We start from the raw sequence: 23,296 nt of genomic DNA, 5'->3' as shown, positions 1-23,296 counted from the left end.
ACGCCTACTGTAAATTCGCATCTAGACCTTGCTGGGCTCCCTGAGCTTTTGTCGGAGGCCGACCATTTGCATGATCTCGGTCCAGAATCCCACAGGAGCATGGGTAAAGGAATCCTCGTATGCGTCAATGATGGGGCGGTCCCAGACAATGTCAGCCTCCAGGGGCTTGATGAACTTGGTACCCTTGAGCAACTTCCAGAAGAGGAACATGAGCGGCGCCAACATCACCATGGTGTAGTTAATAAAGAAGTCCAGAGTGCTCCAAGGGCTGAAGCTGGAGTAGCCGTAGCAGAAGACCACGCAGAGCTCAAACGCGAGAGCGATGTAGGCGCTGTAGGGCTGGAACCAGCCCGTGTACGGGAACGACGAGCGGTCAATGTTTTGAGCCACGCACGCACGGTAGAAGAAGATATAAGTGATGCACATCACGATGAAGTTGATGATGCCGCCGGCTGTGATCAGGGTTACCAGCCAGGTCAAAACCTTTCCGCTGCCGCTGCCAAGAGACAGGAACGAGAGAACCGGGAACAGCATGGTAATGGCAAAGCACCAGATCGGGACACCGTTCTTGAGAGTTTTGCGGAGGAATCGTGGCGCACGGCCTTCCAGAGCGAGACCGAAAAGACTGCGTGTAGCGGCGTACTTTTGGCAAGTCAGCAAACCTTAGACTGGGCAAATGGGAGACAAATCAAACTTACGGTATAAGTGTTGCCGGCAGAGAAGATGCTGGTGAGCATAAGCGCATTGGTGACGTCGGGGAGGATACCGATACCAAGGTTGTTCATGGCAATGACATAAGGCGAGGCAGCAGCAGTGCCGCCTCCCTCTCCGCTGCCGTCGTAAAGTTCCTGGAGGGCCTTGGCGTTGTAGGGGACAACGATGCCGACGCAGAGCGCTCCCATGATGAAGAAAAGACCAAAGCGATAGTAGACGGTCTTGAAAGCAGTCTTGATGTATATACTCGGTCGCTTGGCCTCGGCAGAAACCATGGAGATGTATTCGGGTCCGACGATGGTGAAAGCGGCGCTCCAAAGAGCAGCTAAGAAGCCCTCAAAACGACCCAGGTCGCCTGTGGTACGGTACTCGCGGAATGGGCCGGGGTCGCTCCACTGTGATATATTTAGTAATCGTTCCACTGCGTAAACCCTCGCCCAACTGGACAGTAGAATGAAAGGCAATGGTTGACTTACGTGACGGAATCCGTACGCATCATGCTTCGGGTTGCCACCGCACATGGTAACGAGAGTGAAGCAGAAGAGCATGACACAGAGAATGAATTTGCCTCCGGAAAGCCAAAATTCAGCCTCGCCATAAGCTCGGACGGCTACCATGTTGAGACACCTGGATGATCCGTGTTAGTACACCAACACGACAAGGGAGGATGGACCAGTGACCGCAGGGAAGACTTACGCATAAAGCAAGATACACACGCAGCAAACGGCGGCGGCAGGGATATCGTCGCGCCAGAAGGACAGCACAATGTTCAGGGCAGTGATCTCAAAGGGGATCAGGAGCGCTTCGTAGAGGAAGAAGTTCCAGCCGGCCATGAAGCCGAAGGCTTCGTCGACCCACTTGCCGGCCATTCGGATAAAGCCTCCACTGACGGGCATGTAGCAGGCCATCTCGGCCATGCAGTTGTTGACGAGACCGAGTATGCAGCTGTACAGGAGGTAGGCGAGGAAGAGACTGGCAGGGCCGCCCTTGTAGAGACCTTGACCGATGCTGACGAAGAGAGCGGTACCGATAGAGCCACCGATGGCGATCAATTGGATTTGGCGGTTGTTGAGCCGGCGAGCCAGGCCGTCCGAGTTCTCGACAACATGGCCGGTGGCAACATCATCGGAGTTCCGGGAGCCGGAAGCCTCCTTGGATTCGGACTTGTGAGAGGAGGGCGCCATCTTTGTACCGTGTCGTGTGACAGTTGGGGTTCAAGGTGGGAGAGGTGGTGAGAGTGAGGGAGGAAAATTTCCAAACGGGGAAACGACACGGGGAAAGAAGGCGTACTTATGCAGAACGAGAAATTCCCAGATTCACCTACGTATACCTACAAGCTAGCCCCCTTGTCGAGAGAGAGAGAGAAGACCTGACGGCACCACTGTACCAGTCTTGGATTCTCTCAAAGCGCACCTCTGGGTCTTGTCGTTTATCGGCGTGTTACGTCCCTCTTCTCACCCTCAGAGCGCGCGAACGACGGGATTGGGCAATGAGGGCAAGGGTGGGCTGACAGGGGACAAGGGAAGGAAGCAGGGATGATGGGCGTTGTATTTTCCCTCTGGCAGCTAGTATCCGTTGGGTTTGGGTTCTGGGGTGTACCGCTGTACGTACTGTACGGTACATGGATTTGGTGCAGCAGGCTAGCGGCAGCCCATACTTCTGCCCATACTGCAGATGGACGATACGTGGAAGTACAGTACTATAGTGCGTATGTAGCCAGAGGGGAGAGGGCAGGAAGGCGGGGTCCGACGGGGATTGGGACCACTGACCAGAATGGGAGTGAACAACCTATCAGAGCAGGCCTGCGTCCAGGCTATCCCTCAACTATGATCGGATTGCTACGAGAGGCTGATCGAGAAGCTGGCTGCGCTTGTCGCGTTTCTGGTGTGGGTGGAAAACGGAAAACCACCGCCACCACACACCCAGCTGCCCAGAGAGAGAGAGAGAGTCTTGCTCGAACCAGACTAGCGACATGGGCTGCCAAAAACCCATGTATGTAGCCATGGCCACTGACGAGAAAAGATATCCCATTTTACTTTGCCCAGCAGAAATACACCCTGGCCGTATCCTGGCTGACATCCTGGCTTACCCCACGCTGGAACGTGCATCTACTGGGAAATGACCTCTTGTAGTAAGCGTGGCTGGCCATGGCCCTTGTCTCCCCGTTCCAATTGTTTTAGTCCGAGGTTGCTTCGAACAAGGGGATAGTTCCTGCAGTGGTCACTGTGCGGTGCCGCAGATAGATCCCCCATCGTACGTATCGTACGTAGGCGGAGGCGGCCGTATGTATGTAAGTACGTACATACGTATGTAGGACTGGGCGTGGTAGTGCATACCTGTACTGGGCGTAGGGCGTAGTGAGAGACAGCTAACCCAAATGGAGGCTGTCGTTATCTGCCTGTCCGTGGCGATGGCGATTGATCGATTGATTGCCAGCGGCCGGGCGGCATGTGGCTGCTGGCCGACAGGTTCTAGCATTAGGCATCTGCTGCAATGCAAATAAAGCCCAAGCGACGGGTGCTACTAGCACCACTAGACTTGCACCGACAGGCCATCCTTCTTTTTTTCCTGCTTCACGCAGCGAATTCTTTTCTTCCTTCGTCCCTGTCGGTCTGGGGAAGATTCCAGGGCTAAGTCCAAACCAAGACTCGAGGACACAAGGCGGTTTCCACCCCCAGAGAGTATGACGTAGGGCACCACTGGCCGGCATCCACCCTTATTTTGGGTACATGCGAGACGAGCATGTTCACGTTCACGGACTGACCCTTGCTCCTTGCTCCTTGCTCCTTGCTCTCTGTCTCTCTCTCTCTCTCCAGTCCCCCCTCCCCCCACCCAGACGCCAGATTTTCCGACGCACAAAGATTTGACTTGACCCTTGGGCTGTAGGCTGCTGGTGCTGGCTGCTTGGCCCCCCGGCGCCGAAGCTAGCAAGAGTCAACCCTGGAAGGCTCTGATTTTAAATGTCGCAATTGGCATGCCTCCCTTGCAGCCCAGCCGCGCCCTGATTGGGCCATGCGTCAAGCCATTTCCTGCCGAACCATCTTGGCTCGCAGTCTTCCAGCTCCCGCAGCGTCAAGAGCCAAGAGTAAGCGTAGCAGGCGTAGCCCAAGACAGCAAGAAAAATCGTGCAATGTCAGAGCATGCTTCCGACGCGGGCGGCGCTGTTGCACCACGCAGAACCGAGCTGCGGACACGCCGAGCGGGCAAAGACTCTGTGACAAAGTAGCATATTCATTTCCTGTGCATGCTGTGGTGGATAGGCACGGCTGTTGATCAAGTTCGTCTTTTTCCGAGACTCCATACGGATACTCAGACCACCTAATCCAAAGCCACTTTCAATCAATCACGTGTGCTTCGAATATATGTAACAGCACCCATCAAGCCACTGGCCCCTCGCCCAATGACAAGAGTAAAAAGCATATGAAAATGGGGGGGTAAATCGAATGCAGGTATGTAATGGAAATAGGCCCGGCAAGGGTTTATTTTTTGGGGATCCAGGCCACGATACAGCGAACCCATCTAATAAAATTTTGACGCCGAAACACCAACTTAGCAACCACCGTCATCCAGGAGCCCACCTTGTGCCATCTGACCGCATTGCGAACAAGGAACATGTATGTAGGTTAGCCGTAGCTGCTTCTCTTCTCGGTCAATCCCAACGCCCAGCCCAAAGCATCTCGTACACAGGGTGAGGGGGTTTTCTTGCACAGCCCAAGCCCAGAAATGCAGGCTACAACGAATACCGCCGAGAACTATGGTGGCTGACCACACAAATTACTACTGCGCTACACAAATACGCAATGTCGGTCTGTGTAGCTTGAGCACATGGAACAGCCCGGCGCTCCAACCGTCCTTCTAGAATCAAAGCAAGTAAAACGCCTAGCTGTCAAGTCAATCCCCAATTGACACAAGCCACTGCTCTGGTAAGTACTAGTCATGGAGTGCTTGACTGGTCAATTGATGGGCTACACTACTGCGTGGCTGACGGGCTCTGTCTGGAAAGCAAAGTCAATAATACCGGTTGCCAGAGCCAACTGATGGATCCCGCACATACATGACCTCAACACTTCCAAGACTCTCTGACTTCACACCATTGTACGATCCAAGACGATGGCGAGCAAAAACAACAAGAAATAACGTAATGTTATAAATGAGACCTTGGTTCGTATGACTAGCCAGATGGCCCCCTTGGGCCAGCGACTAGGGTGGAAAAGTTGCTGCCGTCCAATGAGACGAGCGGTCCTGTTGGCTGATCAATGCTAATCAGTCGGGAGATGAGGCCACAAGTGGGTCGGGATGAAGGATTTTACGGCCCCACCACCGAGTCGGGGGATCCGCTTTGCCCCGTTCCTCAGATCACCGCCACGGCCGGACTGGGTCCCAAATGAGTAGTATGCATAGCGCTAAAAGACCGCTAGTTAGCCCCCTCCATTATGCCCTTTTGCAGGTATTATGTGACGTTTCGTGACTTGTTGGCTCGATGCCGAGCACCCGAGTTTAACCGCTGCCCATCGCCGCTCATGCGCCCGATCACCTGCCATATTTCCTGCCTGTCTCCCTCGTCATTCCGCAGCAGTCTGCAGAGGAGGTTTGCGGAGCACGTGCATCGCCCAATTGAACAACCCAGTCCATACTGGCAAACCATTCGGTCGACCGACATGAAACCCCCTATGTAACATGGTAACATTGAATACAAGATAGAGTCTCTCCCCTTTTTCCTGCTTCGTTCAAGTGGAACGACCGTTACATTGTTGCTTCGGTTCGCTTCTCGATCACAGATCGACTCACGAGCTCGCAATCATGTTGCCCGACCGACTCGCTAACAGGAAAAAAACACCATTGCAGCTGAAGGCGAGCTGACAAATGAGTGTTACACATTGCAAAACCGTCGGTCGAACGAGCCCATTTCCCAAAGAGCCCAACAGTTCTCGTTGCCACGCATACGACGACGCTACTCGCTCTAGGCCTTCTGAATACGGAGTCTTGGGTTCTCATCATCTCGCTATGCGATCGATAGCCAAAAACACGGTGAACAATATGAGGTCACACCAAGCGACAGCCGCAGGAATCCGGCAGTGCGCCCACGCCCAAATGCTGCATCGTCTGAACGGCGTATGCTTTACCAGAGCTCTTGTAGGTAACGAGCCGTGAAGCCGCGCTTCTGTGTCGGTCTGGGATCTATTCTTGGCGACCCTGAGTCGCGAGCAAACCAGATTTTGGCAAACATTAATCAATGGACATCAAATGGGAGATTCGTTTCCCAGCGTGACAAAGGAGATGGGATGTTTGTAACCCTGAAGACCGCGACGACAGATGGACATCGCATGCGGCTGCTTAATGCAGAAGGGGGCTCAGCTCAAGGCTGGACGATTTAATGATCTGCAGGAATCTTCCGCGACGGAAAAATCCACGCGCTCATGGCTGCGCTCAACTATGTACAGCTCTACCAATATGTACGTGAGGTCTTTAATTAGATTTCCCAGGGGTTCGGGAAACCAACGAACGATCAAGGTTTACAGCTTGGTTGACTATGGCACTCGGCTGAGAGGCGTACGTTTGCGCCAAAAAGCCAACGAACTGGGGCTTCGAGAGAAGAAGACACTCTAACCCACGTTGGAAATAGGGGGAAGTGGAATGGCTTGGCTGGAGGCCCCCCTCCAGGTGGCCGGTGGTGGTGGTTTGACCGCTGATCGTCGCCCGGCTAACGACTTGGAAGGAGGAAACTTCCAACGAGTTCGGGCAGTTATGCTTGCGTACTGTAGAACCAGGCAGATCGTTGATCGGTAGAAGGCCGTAGCAAACCATAACAACAACAATACTGGGCGAGTTTTGTAGTGCCAACTGGGAAATCCGAGCGTCTGTCGCGATGACGACATTGGGGAGCAATGATCAAGTCGCCTCTCGCAAGAATACCACCTAGGTCAGGAGATCGTAACGTCTGATGGCGACCAAAAGCTGTCTCATTGTTCACAGCCATTGCAGGCCTTTGATATGGACATAGTGTAAGCTACGGATGGTTCACTGGGGAATAGTAGTGGTAGGCACGGCACCGGCTAATTCTGGTTGTTACCCACTGCGCGTACGATTGACGTAGTGCACCTCGCGCTTTTCCATGATCGAATCAAGCCTTCGCCACTAGAGGGCCGCCGAGCTGGAAGAAGGCACAGAAGACCAGCCAACGGACGGATTTAGGAAAGTCGATGTAAAAAGTCGATATTGATCAAAAGCCGATCTGCTTGATGGTTAGGTAAGAAGATGCCTGCAGGCTTGTTGATGCACGACACACTTGAATGTTGTCAGGGACGCTGAAGCCACTGAAGCCACTGAAGCCACAGGCGTCTTCTTATCTTATCGTGGCCAGCAACCACCCCCACATCCCTCGACCTCCAGCTTGTCCGTCCAGCCAGCAAGCTTGCTCGCCAGGCCAAACAATTGGCTTCAGAGCTCTCCACGTCAACAGAGCAAGGGCAGAGAGAGCAGAGCGAGCAGAGAGAGGCTGACAATTGTCTTGTTCGTCGACTCAACCGCCAACCTGCGCTGCGCTCCCAATTCCCAATTCCCAATTCTCCCCGCGACCCTTTGCCCCATCAGTGCCCAACTCGTTCTTCCTTCTTGCCCTTCTTGGTAGCGTCAAGCAGCCTTCTCAAGCTGGGCGAAGCGACACTTTATTTATATCTAGCGACATCTTGGATCCTAAATTTCCAATTGTCACGTCACATACATACATACTCCACCTTCTCTTCTCTTTCTCCAAAGCAGCATTAGCTGGCTTCATCCCGCTTGCTCCCTGACCCAACGCCAACCAACAACGCCCGACGCATGAGCCCGACCTCCTGGTTTTGACACACGCGCCAAACGCCCTCGACAACCGAACCTTTCGTCGCGCCGTCGCCGTGGATATGCTAGAACATCTCGTCCACCATGTCTCAGCTTCAGGAAAAGATGTCTCTCGAAGACTGGCTGGACGATCTATGCGCCCGCTTCATTATCAACCTCCCGCAGGAGGACCTACAATCTGTCGCCCGCATCTGCTTTCAAGTTGAGGAAGCACACTGGTTCTACGAAGATTTTATTCGGCCGCTGGACCCGACCTTGCCTAACATGCAGCTGCGCGACTTCTGCCTCCGCATATTCCAGCACTGTCCTCTGTTCGCGTCGTTCAGCAAGGAGAACTACGAGCAGGCCTTTAATGAGTTCCTTCTGTACAAGACGCGAGTACCTGTACGCGGCGCCATCATGATGAATCATGCCATGGACAGCACCGTGCTTGTCCGAGGCTGGAAAAGCAATGCAAATTGGAGTTTTCCTAGGGGCAAAATCAACAAGGACGAGGATGATCTCGACTGCGCCATCCGTGAGGTTGAAGAAGAGACGGGCTTCGACATCCGTGCCGCCGGTCTCGTCCCAGAGGACAACCCAGTGAAGTCTATCGAAATAACAATGCGTGATCAGCACATGCGCCTCTATGTCTTTCGAGATGTGCCCATGGACACCGTGTTCGAACCCAAGACGAGAAAAGAAATTGGTAAAATCGAATGGTACCGGCTGCAAGATCTACCGGCCTTCAGGAAAAAGAAGGGTACCGGTCGCGATGAAGCTGCTTCGAACGCCAAGAATGCCAACAAATTCTACATGGTAGCTCCATTCTTGGTACCTTTGAAAAAATGGGTGGTCCAGCAGAAGAAGCTCGATGCGCAGAAGGCATTGAGACAGATGGGACATCAGCTTGCTATACAGGAGGAGGATCCTCTCACTGAGGATGATCAACATTTCGACCTCGAGGAGATCTCGCCTCCTGAACTGACAGCTGGTTATCCGCAAGGTTCAGCATCGGGCGGTGTTGATACTGACAATGCATACATGCCGTCAGGTGTCGGCGCTGCGACGAATGTGAATGCCGGGGCTGCTTTGATGTCTATTTTGCAAGCCAAAGCGCCATCTTTGGACCAGAACGGCCACGCCAACGCCTCACCTTCGGCTCACCCGTATCCTCATACACCGCATGACCAAGTCTTCACCGAAGCTACACGACCCCGCACACCACCTCATAATCATCCAACGCAACGACTGTCCTATCCTCAGGGACAGCCACCCTATTTTGGTGTTGGCCAACAACAGCAGCAGCCTAACCGAACCTATCAGCAGGCGGCTCGTCCCCAAGTCCATATGTCGACAAACTACAATGGGCAGCCAGAAGTCATTGTCTCACCCCGTCATAATCCCAGCCAGCAACCACCTCAGCTCATGCACCCACAGCCTCAACCGCCCCAGGTCCAACAATCCTTGCTCATTCGAGATATTGTGCCAACGCCAGCAACGCATGAGCAGATGAGAGCACCTGGCCCACCTCAAAGCTACCAGCAACAGCAGCATCTACAGCAGCAGCAATATCAGCAACAGCAGCACCTGCAGCAACGGCAATACCAGCATCAGCAGCATCAGCAGCAACAGCAGCACCAGCAGCAACAGCAGCATCAGCAGCAACAACAGCTGCAGCAACGGCAATACCAGCAGCAGGGTCAGCAGCAGCAGCAGCACCTGCATCAACAACAGAATCAGCAGCACCAGCATCAGCAATATCAGCAGCAGACCCCTGTGAGTGCGCAAGGAGCTCCTCCCCAACCAAGACGGGTGCTGGAGCCATCTGCACACTCGATGAGCCTTCTGGGCGTGTTCAAGGGCAATTCGCCACAGCCAGATGCCAAGCAACAAGCGAGCACTCCCCAAAATATCCCGCAGTCTCATGTCTACTCTGCTAGCACCAATATTGGACCAAACAGCCCTCAGTTCGCACCATCGAACAGTTCGCACCCTGTTGGATCCTTCAACAAGCATCAATCAAGTCTGCTGGACATGTTCAAGCAGACAGATACGGCGAAGAAGCCGGCGGGTGGCGAGGTTGGGTCGTTGGGTCGTTCACCCTTGGGCCTTACTGTCGCAGCACCTGCCTTTGAAAAGTCTGTGTCACCCGCCACCGCAGTCAGGCAGAGTCTTGAACACAATGGACCCCCTCAGAACCCAGAACTGAGTCTTCCATTCGGAGCTCTTGCTATCGCATCAAGACAGAAACCGCAGTCTTCATTCCAGCACTCCCCTCAGCCCCAGCAGTCGACACCCACCCGGTCCATGGCGTATCCATACGGCACCAGTCTTGACTCGGGCGCCTCAAATCTCGCCATGTCACTCGGAGCGCCTTCGGCGGCGGCGCTGCCCGTACCCAACGGGATCCTCAAGGCCCGTCCCGAGGCCACCGCGGAGCAGAAGAGCAACCTCCTCTCGCTCTTTGGGAAAGGAAAAGAACCGGCTGGTGCGATGGGCCTGGGCGAGAACATGAGACCTACGTCGCGCGTTGCTTCCATTGTTTCGGGCGCTGGTGGTGAAAACGCTTCGCTCGGCGGCAGCAGGCGTGGAAGCCAGACGCCTCTCACGCCTGCCGATAAAGACTTCCTTATGGGTTTCCTGAAGGATGCGTCCAGGAACCACGTAAGACGTTAGAGGCGGAATCTGGAGGCGACCGTCCTATCTACCTACTAATAGCTGTCCGAGACAGGAGACAGGTTCGGCGGGAGGCTGGAAAGATGGAACATGAAAGGGGATCAGCAGCTGATTTCATAGTAATACGGTGGGCATGCATGCATCTGGGTGGTCGTGTGGAGTCATAGCGCATGGTATACCCTTAGTTTTTTAGCATCAGATCAAATACTATACATTGGTTCATAGCAACAACACGGGTCGTATCCTCTGGGATGCACGGTTTTATTCGTGTTGTTACTGGACAGCGCTTCACATCACTAGGCACACTACTTATTTGCAGTCCAGGATCGATACGTGCGTATGTGTGCGATATATGAGATGTGCCGCGTGCCACTGTAGTAGCATTCGCCTTGCCTGGCTAGACATTACGGGAGGCGAAGGGAATCTGATGTAAGCGCAAGGCATGTACTGCGTGCGACCCTCCGGCGGGAAGCAAGCAAGCCACAGTTTTCTGCACTTTCGACCAGGTCAGGTTGAGTCGAGTCGACACTGTGGGGGGATGGAAAGTACCCAAGAAACAGGAATAAGTACTGCCCAGTTGCCTACATGCATATACGCACTTGATACACCCTACCATACCATCATATGATAGGCAGAAACCTATGCCTGTATGTCTTTCGAACGGCATGGAACCATTGTCGATCCGCCCATCGACCACCGTCTGCACGTCGCTCGAATCACGTCACATCCGGATCACACACCTTCGCTCGTGGCGACGTTACACAGTCCACACCTTACCCGGGCCGCGCGAGACTACTCGATGGTGTATAGCTGAATGTAGGCATGTTAGCTTGGCTTGTTGGCTTGTTGGCTTGCATGAGTGGGAAAGGATTCCGGGCCCGAGTCCTTCTTTCTTCCTCTAGATTCACATAGTCTCGAGGGTTCGTTGCCGATTGGCTGCGCATACGTGAAGGCTGGCCCATGTGTGTGGACAGGCAGTCCCAGCAAGTCCCATCCCAATACGGCAGGTCGATAGACTTGTTTGCTTGCTTCCTAGCTTGAGTCCTGACAGCAAGTACAGTATGCCTTGTAGAACGTCAAACTTAAGCGCTTAGCGACCAACCCTGACCCCAGCGTCAGTCACCAGTGCCAACCTTAGCGTACCATATCGTCGGGCTCAAGGAGGTGGAGAGCCTTCTATCCCTTCTTATTGTAGCTGGCAATGGAAGACCAATTCTGCGATGGAACATCATTTGTGAAAGATGGAGCCATACTGATCGCAAAATCGGGAGGACCGTCCGGAGAACAGAGTATATAGCCAGACACAGTACGACTAAGATGAGCCGCATCATTGTAGAATACACTAGGCTGCAAAACGCACAATTGATACCATTTCGTATCTGCAATTTTCAGACCCTACCCCCTTGACCAAACGAACGTCCCTGCCAGGGAGCTGGCATCAAGTCAGGCATGATGGTGCTGTCACAATCTTCGAGAACCCTGGGTATCCGTATTGAATCCATCGTGCCAACGCCTCGCCCCTGAAGCAAATCAATAGAAAAGGAAAAAAGAGCCACGGAACATGTAGACCGTCTCTGCAGTGGCTCTACCTCGCAGGGAGGAATTGGACGCTGCATGGCCGCAGTAGCCATACAAATATGGCCGAGGATGCTCCGACCCTCGGATCGAGTGCATGACACGGTCCTAAGCCGTCACTCCAACTGTCGTGGATGCAGGAAACTCCAGATGAGGTGTCGAACTTATCATCGCTCTCATCGTCTTCGTCATCCAGTCGCAAGGTAGCAAAGCGGTTGATGCTCACGGCAGGCTTTTGGGCGATGGGATGTGTTGGGGCTTGGGGGCAACGGCCTGTGTTCAACCCTCAGGGGCTGCGCGCACTCGTCCACATCCCAATCAATCTTAGACCCCTTGTACTTGCTGTCCGTTACGTTAACACATACACACTACATGAAGAGACATTTGTGGCACTTACGCGCGACTCATCATACAAGTTCTAGCAAACATGGCATTATGAACGGAATTGGTCTTGATGTGGCAGCTGCCTCCGAGAAACTCGATTTTGATCACAATCAGATGGTGGATGTGCTCAAGATCGTCCCTGATGCTTTCCTCGGTATGGTTAGGGTCGACGCGCCGGATGATCATGTTGCGGGTCGCGCCCTGTACGATCTTGTGCGCGACATGGCCAGCGAGATGGAAGTGGCGTTCAGCCCACTTGATAAATACCCGCTTGTGGTTGATGTGTAGATCATAGCGCCTCGAGTGGTCGTAGAAGCGTACGGCATCTTCCTCGAGCAAGAATGAAACCATGGCCATGTGCTCATGTGATCTGATGTAGATATCAAGAACCTGACCACCGCGGACAGCTTTGGTGATATCGGCGTGATTCGTGCCATCGGGTAGCCCAGCCAATACGACCGTTCTTTTGCACATCCGGGCATATAGAGGTCGCGGGACCTCGGCATTCTGGTTGAATTGGCCAAATGTCTGATGATGGGTTGCCTCGGGAGTCAACGCTTCGTTAGAGTAAGAAGCCGAGAAGTCGTCGGCGGCGGCATCGGCGTCGGCCCATGCCTGCTGGTTGCCAACCGATTTGCCGCCGTACCCGCTACGGTATCCACCGTTTCCGAAGCTGTTACCGCTACCATTGCCGTTGTGCGATATATGAGTTCGCCCATCCGGTTTGTTGTTGTGGGTACAGTAGGAGCTCTTGGGATGGTTGAGCACGGCCCCGCCGTCGTCATTGTCTTCTTGCTCCGATTTCGTCAGACCACGAGTGCTGGCATCAGGAAGCGGGGCTTCGGCGTCTTGGCTCAATACCTTTATGCAAGTATTAGTCCCATGCCGAGTCGTGGGAGGCCAGGGAGTGGCTTGAAAGTGTATGATACGCCGGCCTATAGTATTCGGTTTGGGCAGGTTGGGATAGGGTTGACTTACAGCAATGGTGGATTCCGTAACGCCTCCATTGATCAGGTTTTGTCGAAGGCGGGAGAATTTGTGAGCAATGGAGAGCAGTGTTTCATACTCGACATTCGGGACAATGGTGAAGTCTGAAGCTTGAGACGAACTGCCGTGTGCAGACGCCGCGAAGTCGTTGGTATTCTACAGAGATGGCCTGGGTTAGAGGTGTTTCAAAGGACTAACAGATCGATCGTGTCGCCTCGTGTCGCCTCGTCTAACGTCTTGGGGCAACGTACAACATTGGCCCTATACAACGAGTCAGTCTCGGCAACAAAGGTTTCACTTCTCTGTGTCTGCAGACAGAGGCAGACGGAGGGGAAAGCTTCATGATGAGACATGGAGGGGAGTGTAGTGCTAAACTTACCTGCGGAGCAGCGTCTCAAAATAATTACGCTCGATAGTAACGGTACCTGACGTAGCCGCCGTCATCTTGAACTACGGGAACGTCGTCTTCGAGCGATCAAGCCGCAATTGACTTGATACTTCTCGAACGCGTCTGAATAGAAACCTGAAGAAGAGAAGGAATGCGGGAGATGGAAGGGGGATGGAATAGACGATCGAAAAAAGAGATCAACCCTAAAAGATCGTCTCCCTCGTTTCGTCTCGTGCGACGCCTCCCTTCTCCCCCATGCAGGAAGGAGTGCTGTAGAGGGTGAAAAAAAAGAAGGGTACGGCCAATGGCAGTGTGACAGATCGTTTGGGCCTGCCAATCGAATTGTCGTTTGGACCCTTTGGCGGCAACGGCAACGGCAGCTGCCTTCTGCTTCTGCTTCTGCTTGTAGGGAGCTTGGGGCTTCAAGCTTCAAGCTTCGGTACTTCAGTAGCAGTGAAGCGATGTGTGTTAGTGGTTAGTGGTTAGTGGTGAGTGGTGAGTGGGGCCTTTTGGTTTACATATTTAGTACCTACTGGCGACCCCCTATGGGACCCCAGTTCACTAGGGGCGGCTGCAAGTCTACGCCAACCTTATCTTCCAAACACCAGTCCCGGACAGGATGGTTTGGCAAGCGAACGAAACGGCGGCAAGACAGGTGAATAAAGTACTTGCATAGTCACATCAGACCAGGCTTGCGATCCTTGGTTGTTAGCATTCTATTTGCAGTTTTCAAATATCAGATTCCCAACTCCAGTTTCCAGCACCTATCTATCCTATGGGAATGACGTGGTCGACGGCAATTGCTACTGGGATCGTTGGATCCTTTTTGATCTACACCTAGCGCCTGTCTTTTGCGGCGGGAACACCTCCCTCCCGTACCAGTTGCATCGAGACGTGAAACGAGAAGAAGCATTAGTCACGTCGCCGGCGAAGTCACAGGTTATAAGAGCTAACTCTTTCACCGAGACACCCCCTAGGCGATTACTGATCGGGTTTCGAAGGAATACCATTTATAGGCGCGACTGACCTAGCTCCTTAGGTGCATCCCTCAAGGTGACTTGATAGGTGCTTGGTGTGGGAATCTGCCCAGGAAAACCACTATAACACAAGTCCCCAGACGCAAGAGGGCAAAAGCCATGCGACCTCGATCAGGCGATGAGGCCTGCCTGCCGAGTCATCTACGGCTTTAAGTTGACTCCCAACTTCCTAGGGCTGCAGCAGCAAAAGGTAAGACGCAATCGTTAGGTATGTATGAATGTGAAATTTTGAAGTCCGCTGCAGCAGTGAAATCAGACAAATGTCCCACGCAGACCGGTGAATCGCCATCAGTCGGAGTGAAGGCGGGCTGATTAAGATGATACATGCATCGTATGCCGCTATCATCACATTTGACCGCATTGCCAAACTCGCTATTCCTTCCCCCAGCTCTGGTACAACAATGAAAATGAAAGTGAGCCTTACTCAACGATACTCATGGTATTAGGGTGGCCAACCAAAACTCAGAGACAACCAACAGCTGACTGAAGGAGATTGGCGCCGTGAGCGATACCCATTCCTTCGAGACAGTCAGTCATAGCCATGAATCGCATCAAAGCATCGCTTGGGCTTTGGCCGAAGACTGAACATGAAGTAATTAATTGATTCGGGTCTGTGCTATGAATGCCTTTTCTGCATCGGGCCGAAGCTTTCACAGCAGAGGTATCCTCCAATCAATGTAATACAGCATGTGTATTTATTGATTGAAGCCATCTCGGATTGCCCATTGGCAAATTGTCTCTCAATTCCAGACTGGGCCAAATGAGACGAAGAGGTTGCTTGGTATTATTGTGGCTGATTTGGGTTGACAGCTGGGATCATCCGATTCCACGACTGACAGCACTGCGCATAGCTGCGTCTGAAGCCTCGTTCTGGACACTGGACGATAGATTCTCTGATGTTGGAATTGCTGCACCCCTGAATTTCCAGGCTCTGGATCAATGATTTCACACTCTGCGCCCAGGTTTAGATTCCAATGCGAACTGTCAGGCGAAAGATGTCGGTTCATGGCAAGAACAGAACAGAACAGAAACCCGCCACCGGGCTTTTCGATCGGGGTAGGTTGGGGGTTTTGGTAGTGCAGCTACAGAACAAAACTCGTATGCATACCACCTACCTGCAGCTCAGCAGTATGTGTTTTGGTCAGATGGCGGGTTGCATTGCTGCTGCGTTGATGGTTTGGATTTTGCAGGATTAGTGTCAATGAAACGCCATCGACGCAGGCGATACGAAACGAAACGGAACCCCCCTCCTCCTCATGGTACGCAACGGTTGGCGAATGACCTACATTTGTCTCAACCTCTGCTCCCATAAGGCCCAAGGAGCGTCAGTCGAGGAATGTGGATGAGGAGGCCATAAGTATGTACGTACGGCAGACGGGGAACACGAGGGATGTGATCGGCTCAGGTTGGAAGATCATTTCTCTATTTTTAGGCGGCTGGCGGCTGGTTTGTTGGACAGAAGACCGACAGAGTGGCAGACACTAGACACTAGACACTAGACAGGGAGAGAGCCACCACCAGGCAGGACGCTGGATTTGTCGTTGATGCATGCCTTGATGCAATCGTCCCAGCCCCACTCCGGGACCTGACGAACGACTTGGAGTGGCAGAGAACAGAGCAAATACGATCTTGGCCAAGCCCAGATCGCCGTCGCTTGGTCGACTAGCGGTGCTGAGTCTGTTCCTTTGCAGCATCAATAGCGCAAAGGGCTCGGACTGGCTGGGCTGGGGCTTGCGTGTCCAGAACAACAAAACGAAACGACCGATGCGTGCATACGTGCATACGCTTACTCCTCCATTGTAAACAGACACCACCAGCCGCGTAAAAGAGAGGACGTCTGGACGTCTGGGAAAAAAACATCAACAAGCAAGCAAGAAAGAAGCAGACGCAGAAAGCGAAGCCGAACCCACCTTTTCGCCAAGTTGGACCAAGGTTCATTCCCTGTGCATGAAAAAGAACTCTAGAAGCCAGGAATCCCGTCACGGAGCCTCCACCCCAATTCTTACACCAAACCCGTCTGGGCTCGAGGACGTACCGCAGGTGGGCCGGGGCTTCTCGTGTTCACTGAAATCCAGGGACTGACCGGGCCTGATCACGACTGACTGAGCCCAGAAAGCCCAGCAAACCGCAGAAAGCCCCGAAAATCCCAGACACTGGCTGGATGATACTCGTCCACGGCCGTCTTTTGCTCCCTTCTCAGTGGCTCGCCATTAATGCATGGAACCCCCGACTCCCCCCTTCCTCATTACCTAAGCCCATCCTCCATCTCTAAGCCTCCCCCCCAGCGAAGGTTCTACTACTAAGCCTTCCAGGTCACTCCCGTCCTGAATTTCCCCCGACCACGAGATTCTGTCTCCCCATCTCATCATCATCCCAACTCGTCAACTTCTGATGATCTGTCGTTCAACCCTGGGATAATTCATATCTGTTTTATCCGACGTTCGCTATTCTGCTGTTTATTTCTTTCCCACAATCGCTTCAACTATAACCGAGACAACTACACACCATTAATAATTCCCAAGGGAGACGCTTGTCCGTGTGATATCGCCTATCGCCCGCCCAATTTCTACTGTGGCTTGTTTATCCAACGCCCGGCGAGAATAAGGAAACCTTTGCAGCAGCAGCCAGCCGCCACTCGCTGCATCCAGCCAGAACAGTTCCCGTCCACGACAATCTTTCGTGCTCCTCGGACGTACCACGACAGCTTTTCTGGAAGACCAGGGGCACTGTTGCATCAACCAGCCTAGCGGGCCTGTCCCATTTGACCCGTCCCATATCACCCTCGCCCTCCTCGCAGCTTCGCGTGGTAGAAAGCCGAACCATCATTCCAGCACTTGAGACATAGACGTTAAAACAAACACCACCATGAGGTCCTCCATGAGCTTCGGTCAACTCTTGACCACGGCCATTGCCTTCTCGTCTACCGCGTCAGCATGGCCGAGTTGGCTTCCTGAGGTCGACGCTCTTGTCGTAAGGCAAGACGACCCCCCAAAAGGTATGCTGCGTAACCGGTGTTTCCGCCAAATAGAGCCTCGAGCAAACACTAACACAATTCCACAGACACTTCAGCACCCACCAAGACTGCGGACCCGAAGAGCGATGCCAAACCATCTGCAACTGACCAGCCTGCGCCATCGACCACCAATGGCCCCGATGAGCCCCAGACAACAAATCTGAACACGGGCGGCATTACCAAGTCTGGCGGCTCCAAGCCCACCAAGTCTGGCAACAGTACATCTTCGCCGACGCACGAGACGTTTGACCCGCAAGATCCCGCAGGCGGTGTTTCCATGTTAACGCCCGCTCCGGTATTGGGAACCCAGTTGTACAGGATTGGCCAGACTATCACCTGGGGATGGAACTACACGTCCTTGCAGGCGACGCCCACCGCCATTGACGTCTTGGTTTCTTGCAGCACAGCCTCCAAGACGTGGACTTTGACGCAAAACATGACTTACGAGACCAAGGGCAGCTACACCTGGGACACGCACGCCTACGCGGAGACAGCTGTCCAGAACCAGCTGCTAACCGCCGAGTACACCCTGCTCATCTACGACGCCGAATCGTCCGTCAAGGCCACGGCCGAAGCTGGCTACCTATCCACATTTGACGGCTTCAAGTTTGGCTTGTACAAGCCCCAGGACTACCAGCCGCTGAACGAATGGAATTGCGCAACCTGCAGTGGCGCCGCCGGCCTCGACGCCAAGGCTCTGGGTTTCGCCATGTCGATGAGTATCATCACGATATTGAGCTTCACGTGGTTCGTGGCCGGTTTCGGTGCGCTGCTCTAAACCTGACATCGGGTTGAGGTTCGGGGGTCTGTCTTTCCCACAACTTTTTCCAACTGTGCATATTATGATCAAGGGCAACTTTATACTTGCATCTTGGGTAAACTCATACAAATTTGGTAATACGGAGCACGGAGAACTGGGGTTGAATATGTTGCATTGGGCGTTTTATAATATTTGACGATGGTCCTCATTTGGGGCTATACATATCTTGTGATGATAGGATAGGGGGCTATTTCAGGGGGCGGCGACACAAAAAAGACACAACATCTTCTTGACTATGAAATATGGTCTCGGAGTAACGCAAGATACGGAAACGACCAACTGTTGCTAGAACAAATATGAGCCATTGGTGGGAACGCATGGTTTTACCGACACATAGCTTAATATGATGCACCTACCAGAAACTAATTACCTTTCGAGGATGCACCAGAGCCCCATTTGCCAAGTGATGAATGGTGTACTATATCTGGGTGTTTACCATGATGCTCGAGCCGCCACCCTTGGCCGTGGCTGGTCCTTGGACGCAGTACTGTGCATACACAGTTTTTTCTTCGATATCTGTGTTACAGTATTCCAGTGGTCACAGATAATGAGGCGGTTATGTACTTCAGGCAATAGGTACTTTTTGTTCAGGCCTCAAATCATGCGCAGACTGAAACCGCCACCCCGTTCCTCGCGCTCCCTACCGGCGAAGATGCCGCTAAAGTCGACGCTGGCGGGCGCCTTCTGGCCCCTGCCGGGGGCGTTGGGCGTCTCGCGGCGGCGGCGGCGTTCCTGGCCGGCCTTGCTGGGGAACGTGGGGAACATGGCTTCGTGTTTGGGTTTGGGGTCCTGCGTAAAGTACTCGTGGCGGAGCATGTCGGCAGCCGAGGGCCGGTTGCGCGGGTCGAGGGACAGCAGCGCGTTGAGGAGCTGGCAGCCCGCCGCCGTGAGCAGCGGGAACTTGGCGCGGATCATGCTGCCCGTGACGGCGGCGGGGGCGTTGCTGCTGGACGGCAACCGCAGGCTGCGGGCGTTGGGCAGGCGGCGGAAGCCCGGCCAGGACTCCTCGGTCGGCACGCCGCAGAGCTCGAAGATCTTGGAGAGGGCGTCCACCTCGTTGCGGCCCTGCAGCAGGGGCTCGCGGGCCAGCAGCTCGCCGAAGATGCAGCCGACGCTCCACATGTCGACCGAGGCGTCGTACGTGGACGCGCCCAGCAGCAGCTCGGGGGACCGGTACCACAGCGTCACGACCAGCTGCGTCAGCTTGGGCGGGGCCGGGTCGCCGACGTAGCGGGCCATGCCGAAGTCGGCGATCTTGAGCTGCCCGCGGTTGTTGAGCAGCAGGTTGGACGTCTTGAGGTCGCGGTGCAGGATCCAGTGCGCGTGCAGGTACGCCACCCCCTCGCCGAGCTGCCGCAGGAGCGTCTTGACCTCGGACGCCAGGAAGGGCTCCGCCATGTCCTCGAGGATGGACTTGAGGTCATGCTCAACGAACTCGAGCACCAGGAACACGGCCTCAATGGGCTCCTTCCGGTTCGTGTTCGAATAGGACGCTGCCGCGTCGTTGAGCACCACCTCGTGAAGGCCCACGATGTTGCGGTGCGAGCAGTCCTTCAGAATCTGGATCTCGCGCAGCCCCGTCTCGGGCAGGCCGGCGCGGCTCGTCGCGGCGCCGTTGACGGCCTCGTCTAGTTTCAGCCGTTTCAGCGCCACGACTTTGCCCGTTCTTAGGTCTTTCGCGCGTGCTACCCATCCATATGTGCCCTCCTCGATATCGTTCAGTTTGTCGTAGTTCTCCACGCTGGCGGTGGGCTTCCACGTCGGCGCCTCGAATCGCAGGAGCTTGGCGCTGCTCTCGCCCGTGCTGCTGTCCTCGTCGGTTGCTTTGCCCTTGCCCTTTTCTTCTCCCCCGCCCTGCTACCGCCGCCGTCTTGATCGGGAGTAACCCGCCTTCGTTTCGTGGCGGGTTCGGAGTTTGTGTGTTGTGTTGGTTCTGTGGCGAGCGCTTGTTCCTGCTGCGCCCGGCTTGCTATGCGTTTTTGTTCCCACTCAGCCTCGGCGGCGGCTTTGCGAGCTTTCTCCTCGGCCTTGAGACGCTTCTTTTCTTCCTTGTCGCGCTTGAGCTTCGCCTCCAGCTCGGCGTCTTCCTCGGTGTCGGCCCAGCGTGACTTTCCTGCCATGGTGGTCGAGGTCGTGAAAGGAAAGCCGTGTAAGTAGTGTCGGTATCGAGAGGGCACCCTCGCCTGGTCTGTGGGCGGCTGCCCAGGTGCTTTACAAAAGTTGCTTGGTATGCGTTCTCGACACGACGCGTACTAATCGAGGTATTGTTATTTGTACGCAAGGATTGGTTGCTGCAGAGATGTGCTTCGTCAAGTTCAAGTTCGCGACGGCGGGAAAGGCTCGGTCCATAAGTTTGGGTGGTTAAGGGAGCTTGAAGCTTGCAGGTGTTCTGGCCAATTGAAAGGCAAAGAACTGATTCGGGTAGGCGCAGTTTTGAAGCCAAAGCTGGAGCTCCACTCATCGTCTCAACATAGCTCGGCCTCTCTACTTTTAGCGATTCCTCTCTCCTTCGATTATTATTAATTCGGACATGGAAAAGTCTTGATGTCTCATCTGACCAGAATGAGGTCAATTGCTACTTTGGTGGCCCGTCAGGGGTGGAGGACGCTGCCCAAAAACCGACTGGCCGTCCCAGCCGCTGCCCCCAGCATCGTTCATCGGAGCTGGCGGAGCTTGAGAAGCTTCAGCGCCACAACGGCTTTTAGAGAAGTGGAAGATGGTGGCCGGAAATGGTCAACTCCTCTGGCTAAACAGCTAGCCGAAGCCATCAATGTGAGTATATGGCTTCTCGACCGAAGATTGTGTCTCTAATGACTTCATATGCAGATCACGGGCCCCATCCCTCTGGCTAGCTATATGCGCATGTGCCTGACTGGTGACATTGGCGGATACTATACGGGTGCTCTCGAGCAGGGCCGTGATCAATTCGGCCGGAAAGGAGACTTCATCACGTCCCCAGAGATTTCTCAAGTCTTCGGGGAGCTTATCGGCATTTGGTTTGTTGCGGAATGGATGTCTCAAGGTCGCCCCAAGTCGGGGGTTGAGCTTATCGAAGTCGGCCCTGGAAGAGGTACTTTGATGGACGATATCTTGCGTGTAAGTATCTACCTTGGTCTTTCATGCATCACCTTGGATGCTATAAGAATCATGCTAATGCATCTTAGACAATCGGAAACTTCAAGGACATGGCGTCTGCAATCGACGCGGTGTATATGGTGGAAGCCAGCGCTGAGCTGAGGGCAGCACAGAAGAACCTGCTTTGTGGCGAAGGTGCGCAATCGACCGAGTCCAAAGCAGGGCATCATAGCACTTCTAAGCATTCCGACTTGCCAATCGTTTGGACCGAAACCGTCAAGTCCATACCCCCAAAGCCGGATAGTACCCCTTTTATTGTGGCTCACGAATTCTTTGATGCGTTGCCCATCCATGCATTCCAAGTTGTCGAGGTTTCACCAACACAGAAAAGCCCATCCCCTGTTTCGACACCGGGTTCCAACCCGAAAGCGCCCAACTCAACATCACCAACGCTTCAATGGCGAGAGATGGTGGTCGCACCTACGCCGCCTGACGCTACACACCAGTCCCTCGGTACGCCCAAGGCGGAGCAGCAAGGCGGGCCTGTCCCCGACTTCCAGCTGACACTAGCAAACTCTTCCACACGCCATTCTCTCTACCTCCCCGAGACATCGTCTCGGTACCGGGCCTTAAAGTCTACCCCACATGCTTTGATCGAGGTCTGCCCGGATGCTTCTCTCTACGCCTCCGATTTTGCCGAGCGCATCGGCGGGTCACCCCAGTTTCCAAAGCAGAAGCCATCCGGCGCCGCCCTGATCCTCGACTACGGCCCCAGTGACACCATCCCCGTCAACTCGCTCCGCGGCATTAAGCAGCACCAGCGCGTGAGCTCTTTCAGCGAGCCCGGCCTCGTCGACCTCAGCGCCGACGTCGATTTTCTTGCCATTGCTGAATCGGCCATGAAGGCGAGCGAGGGCGTCGAGGTCCACGGCCCTGTGCAGCAGGTCGACTTCCTGGAGGGGATGGGCATCAAGCAGCGTGCGGATATGCTGGTGAAGCGTGTTGCTGGTTTAGGTCAAGGAAACGCTGGAGCTGGCAAGAAGGTCGAGATCGAGAAGGCTTGCCAGAGGCTCGTGGATCGTGGCCCCAACGGCATGGGCAAGTTGTATAAGGCATTGGCTATTTTGCCGGAGAATGATGGGCGGAGACGCCCCGTCGGATTTGGAGGTGACATACTGGGCTAAGGCAATTGCAATGCCCTTGAACATCATTTGATGTATTTTCTGGAGCTCTAGCATCCTGGCAGTGGCTGGAGGGCCATGAACCACCACTGTGGAACTTATGTATAAGTATTTGTATATCAACACGCTATCATGATACAAAGGCCATCACCACACGCCGGCGTATGATACGATCAATCTTATAAATAAATATGTCTTGCTGGTTCGATTCCATGGATGTGTATTTTCCATTGACTGTGTCGTGTTAGACAGAGGTGTTTCTCCATGTAAGCGGAGGTAGACAACTGACACCTTGGCCACGTCCCGGCGCATAGACAGCCTCTTTCACTAGATTTTCCTTAATCACGACCCTTAGCCTGGTCAAGGACTGCGGGTTATGACGACTTGCGAATACATGACGGCTTGGGCATACGTTCTTCTGATGCCCCATGGATAAAGTGTGCATTAAGTAACGATATATGGTCCCTGATTTCGGATAACCTCAACTATGCTTCAAATTGGTTGGCAAGAGAGGTTCAGGCGGGCACCAAGTGTATTGATGATGATGAATATTGACAACACAGCCAATTACATTGAGTCAGTCCAACACTTGTTGACCGTAAGCAATGACAGCCGAACACGATTCTA

At 53.9% G+C, this 23,296-nt stretch overlaps 6 protein-coding genes across 6 annotated transcripts; 3 read left to right on the top strand and 3 right to left on the bottom strand.

Moving 5' to 3' along the window:
* Positions 1-21: 21 nt before the first annotated feature.
* On the bottom strand, positions 22-1,898 carry PG998_005737 (Arginine permease; the record flags this gene model as incomplete). Its single annotated transcript, XM_066872555.1, has 4 exons — positions 22-642; positions 699-1,109; positions 1,191-1,341; positions 1,411-1,898. The coding sequence occupies 4 exons, from the start codon at positions 1,896-1,898 to the stop codon at positions 22-24; spliced, it is 1,671 nt and encodes a 556-aa protein (XP_066732652.1).
* Positions 1,899-7,635: 5,737 nt separating this feature from the next.
* PG998_005736 (decapping enzyme dcp2) lies at positions 7,636-10,209 on the top strand (the record flags this gene model as incomplete). The annotated part of the gene is made up of 1 exon (XM_066872554.1): positions 7,636-10,209. One exon carries the CDS (start codon positions 7,636-7,638, stop codon positions 10,207-10,209), a length of 2,574 nt encoding a protein of 857 aa, XP_066732651.1.
* Positions 10,210-11,972: 1,763 nt separating this feature from the next.
* Positions 11,973-13,599, bottom strand: PG998_005735 (uncharacterized protein; the record flags this gene model as incomplete). The annotated part of the gene is made up of 5 exons (XM_066872553.1): positions 11,973-12,126; positions 12,182-13,029; positions 13,147-13,311; positions 13,407-13,416; positions 13,535-13,599. 5 exons carry the CDS (start codon positions 13,597-13,599, stop codon positions 11,973-11,975), a joined length of 1,242 nt encoding a protein of 413 aa, XP_066732650.1.
* Positions 13,600-17,445: 3,846 nt separating this feature from the next.
* Positions 17,446-18,371, top strand: PG998_005734 (uncharacterized protein; the record flags this gene model as incomplete). Its single annotated transcript, XM_066872552.1, has 2 exons — positions 17,446-17,575; positions 17,641-18,371. The coding sequence occupies 2 exons, from the start codon at positions 17,446-17,448 to the stop codon at positions 18,369-18,371; spliced, it is 861 nt and encodes a 286-aa protein (XP_066732649.1).
* A 636-nt stretch (positions 18,372-19,007) lies between these two features.
* On the bottom strand, positions 19,008-20,533 carry PG998_005733 (Serine/threonine-protein kinase domain protein; the record flags this gene model as incomplete). The annotated part of the gene is made up of 2 exons (XM_066872551.1): positions 19,008-20,243; positions 20,300-20,533. 2 exons carry the CDS (start codon positions 20,531-20,533, stop codon positions 19,008-19,010), a joined length of 1,470 nt encoding a protein of 489 aa, XP_066732648.1.
* A 442-nt stretch (positions 20,534-20,975) lies between these two features.
* PG998_005732 (uncharacterized protein) lies at positions 20,976-22,672 on the top strand (the record flags this gene model as incomplete). The annotated part of the gene is made up of 3 exons (XM_066872550.1): positions 20,976-21,185; positions 21,240-21,509; positions 21,578-22,672. 3 exons carry the CDS (start codon positions 20,976-20,978, stop codon positions 22,670-22,672), a joined length of 1,575 nt encoding a protein of 524 aa, XP_066732647.1.
* Between the last annotated feature and the right edge of the window lie 624 nt (positions 22,673-23,296).

This window comes from Apiospora kogelbergensis (genome assembly GCF_038363985.1).
Source record: "Apiospora kogelbergensis strain CBS 113332 chromosome Unknown utg000003l_segment0_segment0, whole genome shotgun sequence".
Taxonomy (NCBI): Eukaryota; Fungi; Ascomycota; class Sordariomycetes; order Amphisphaeriales; family Apiosporaceae; genus Apiospora; species Apiospora kogelbergensis.
The sequence above is the reverse complement of the archived record's forward strand: the minus strand, read 5'-3'. Positions and strand labels throughout refer to the sequence as shown.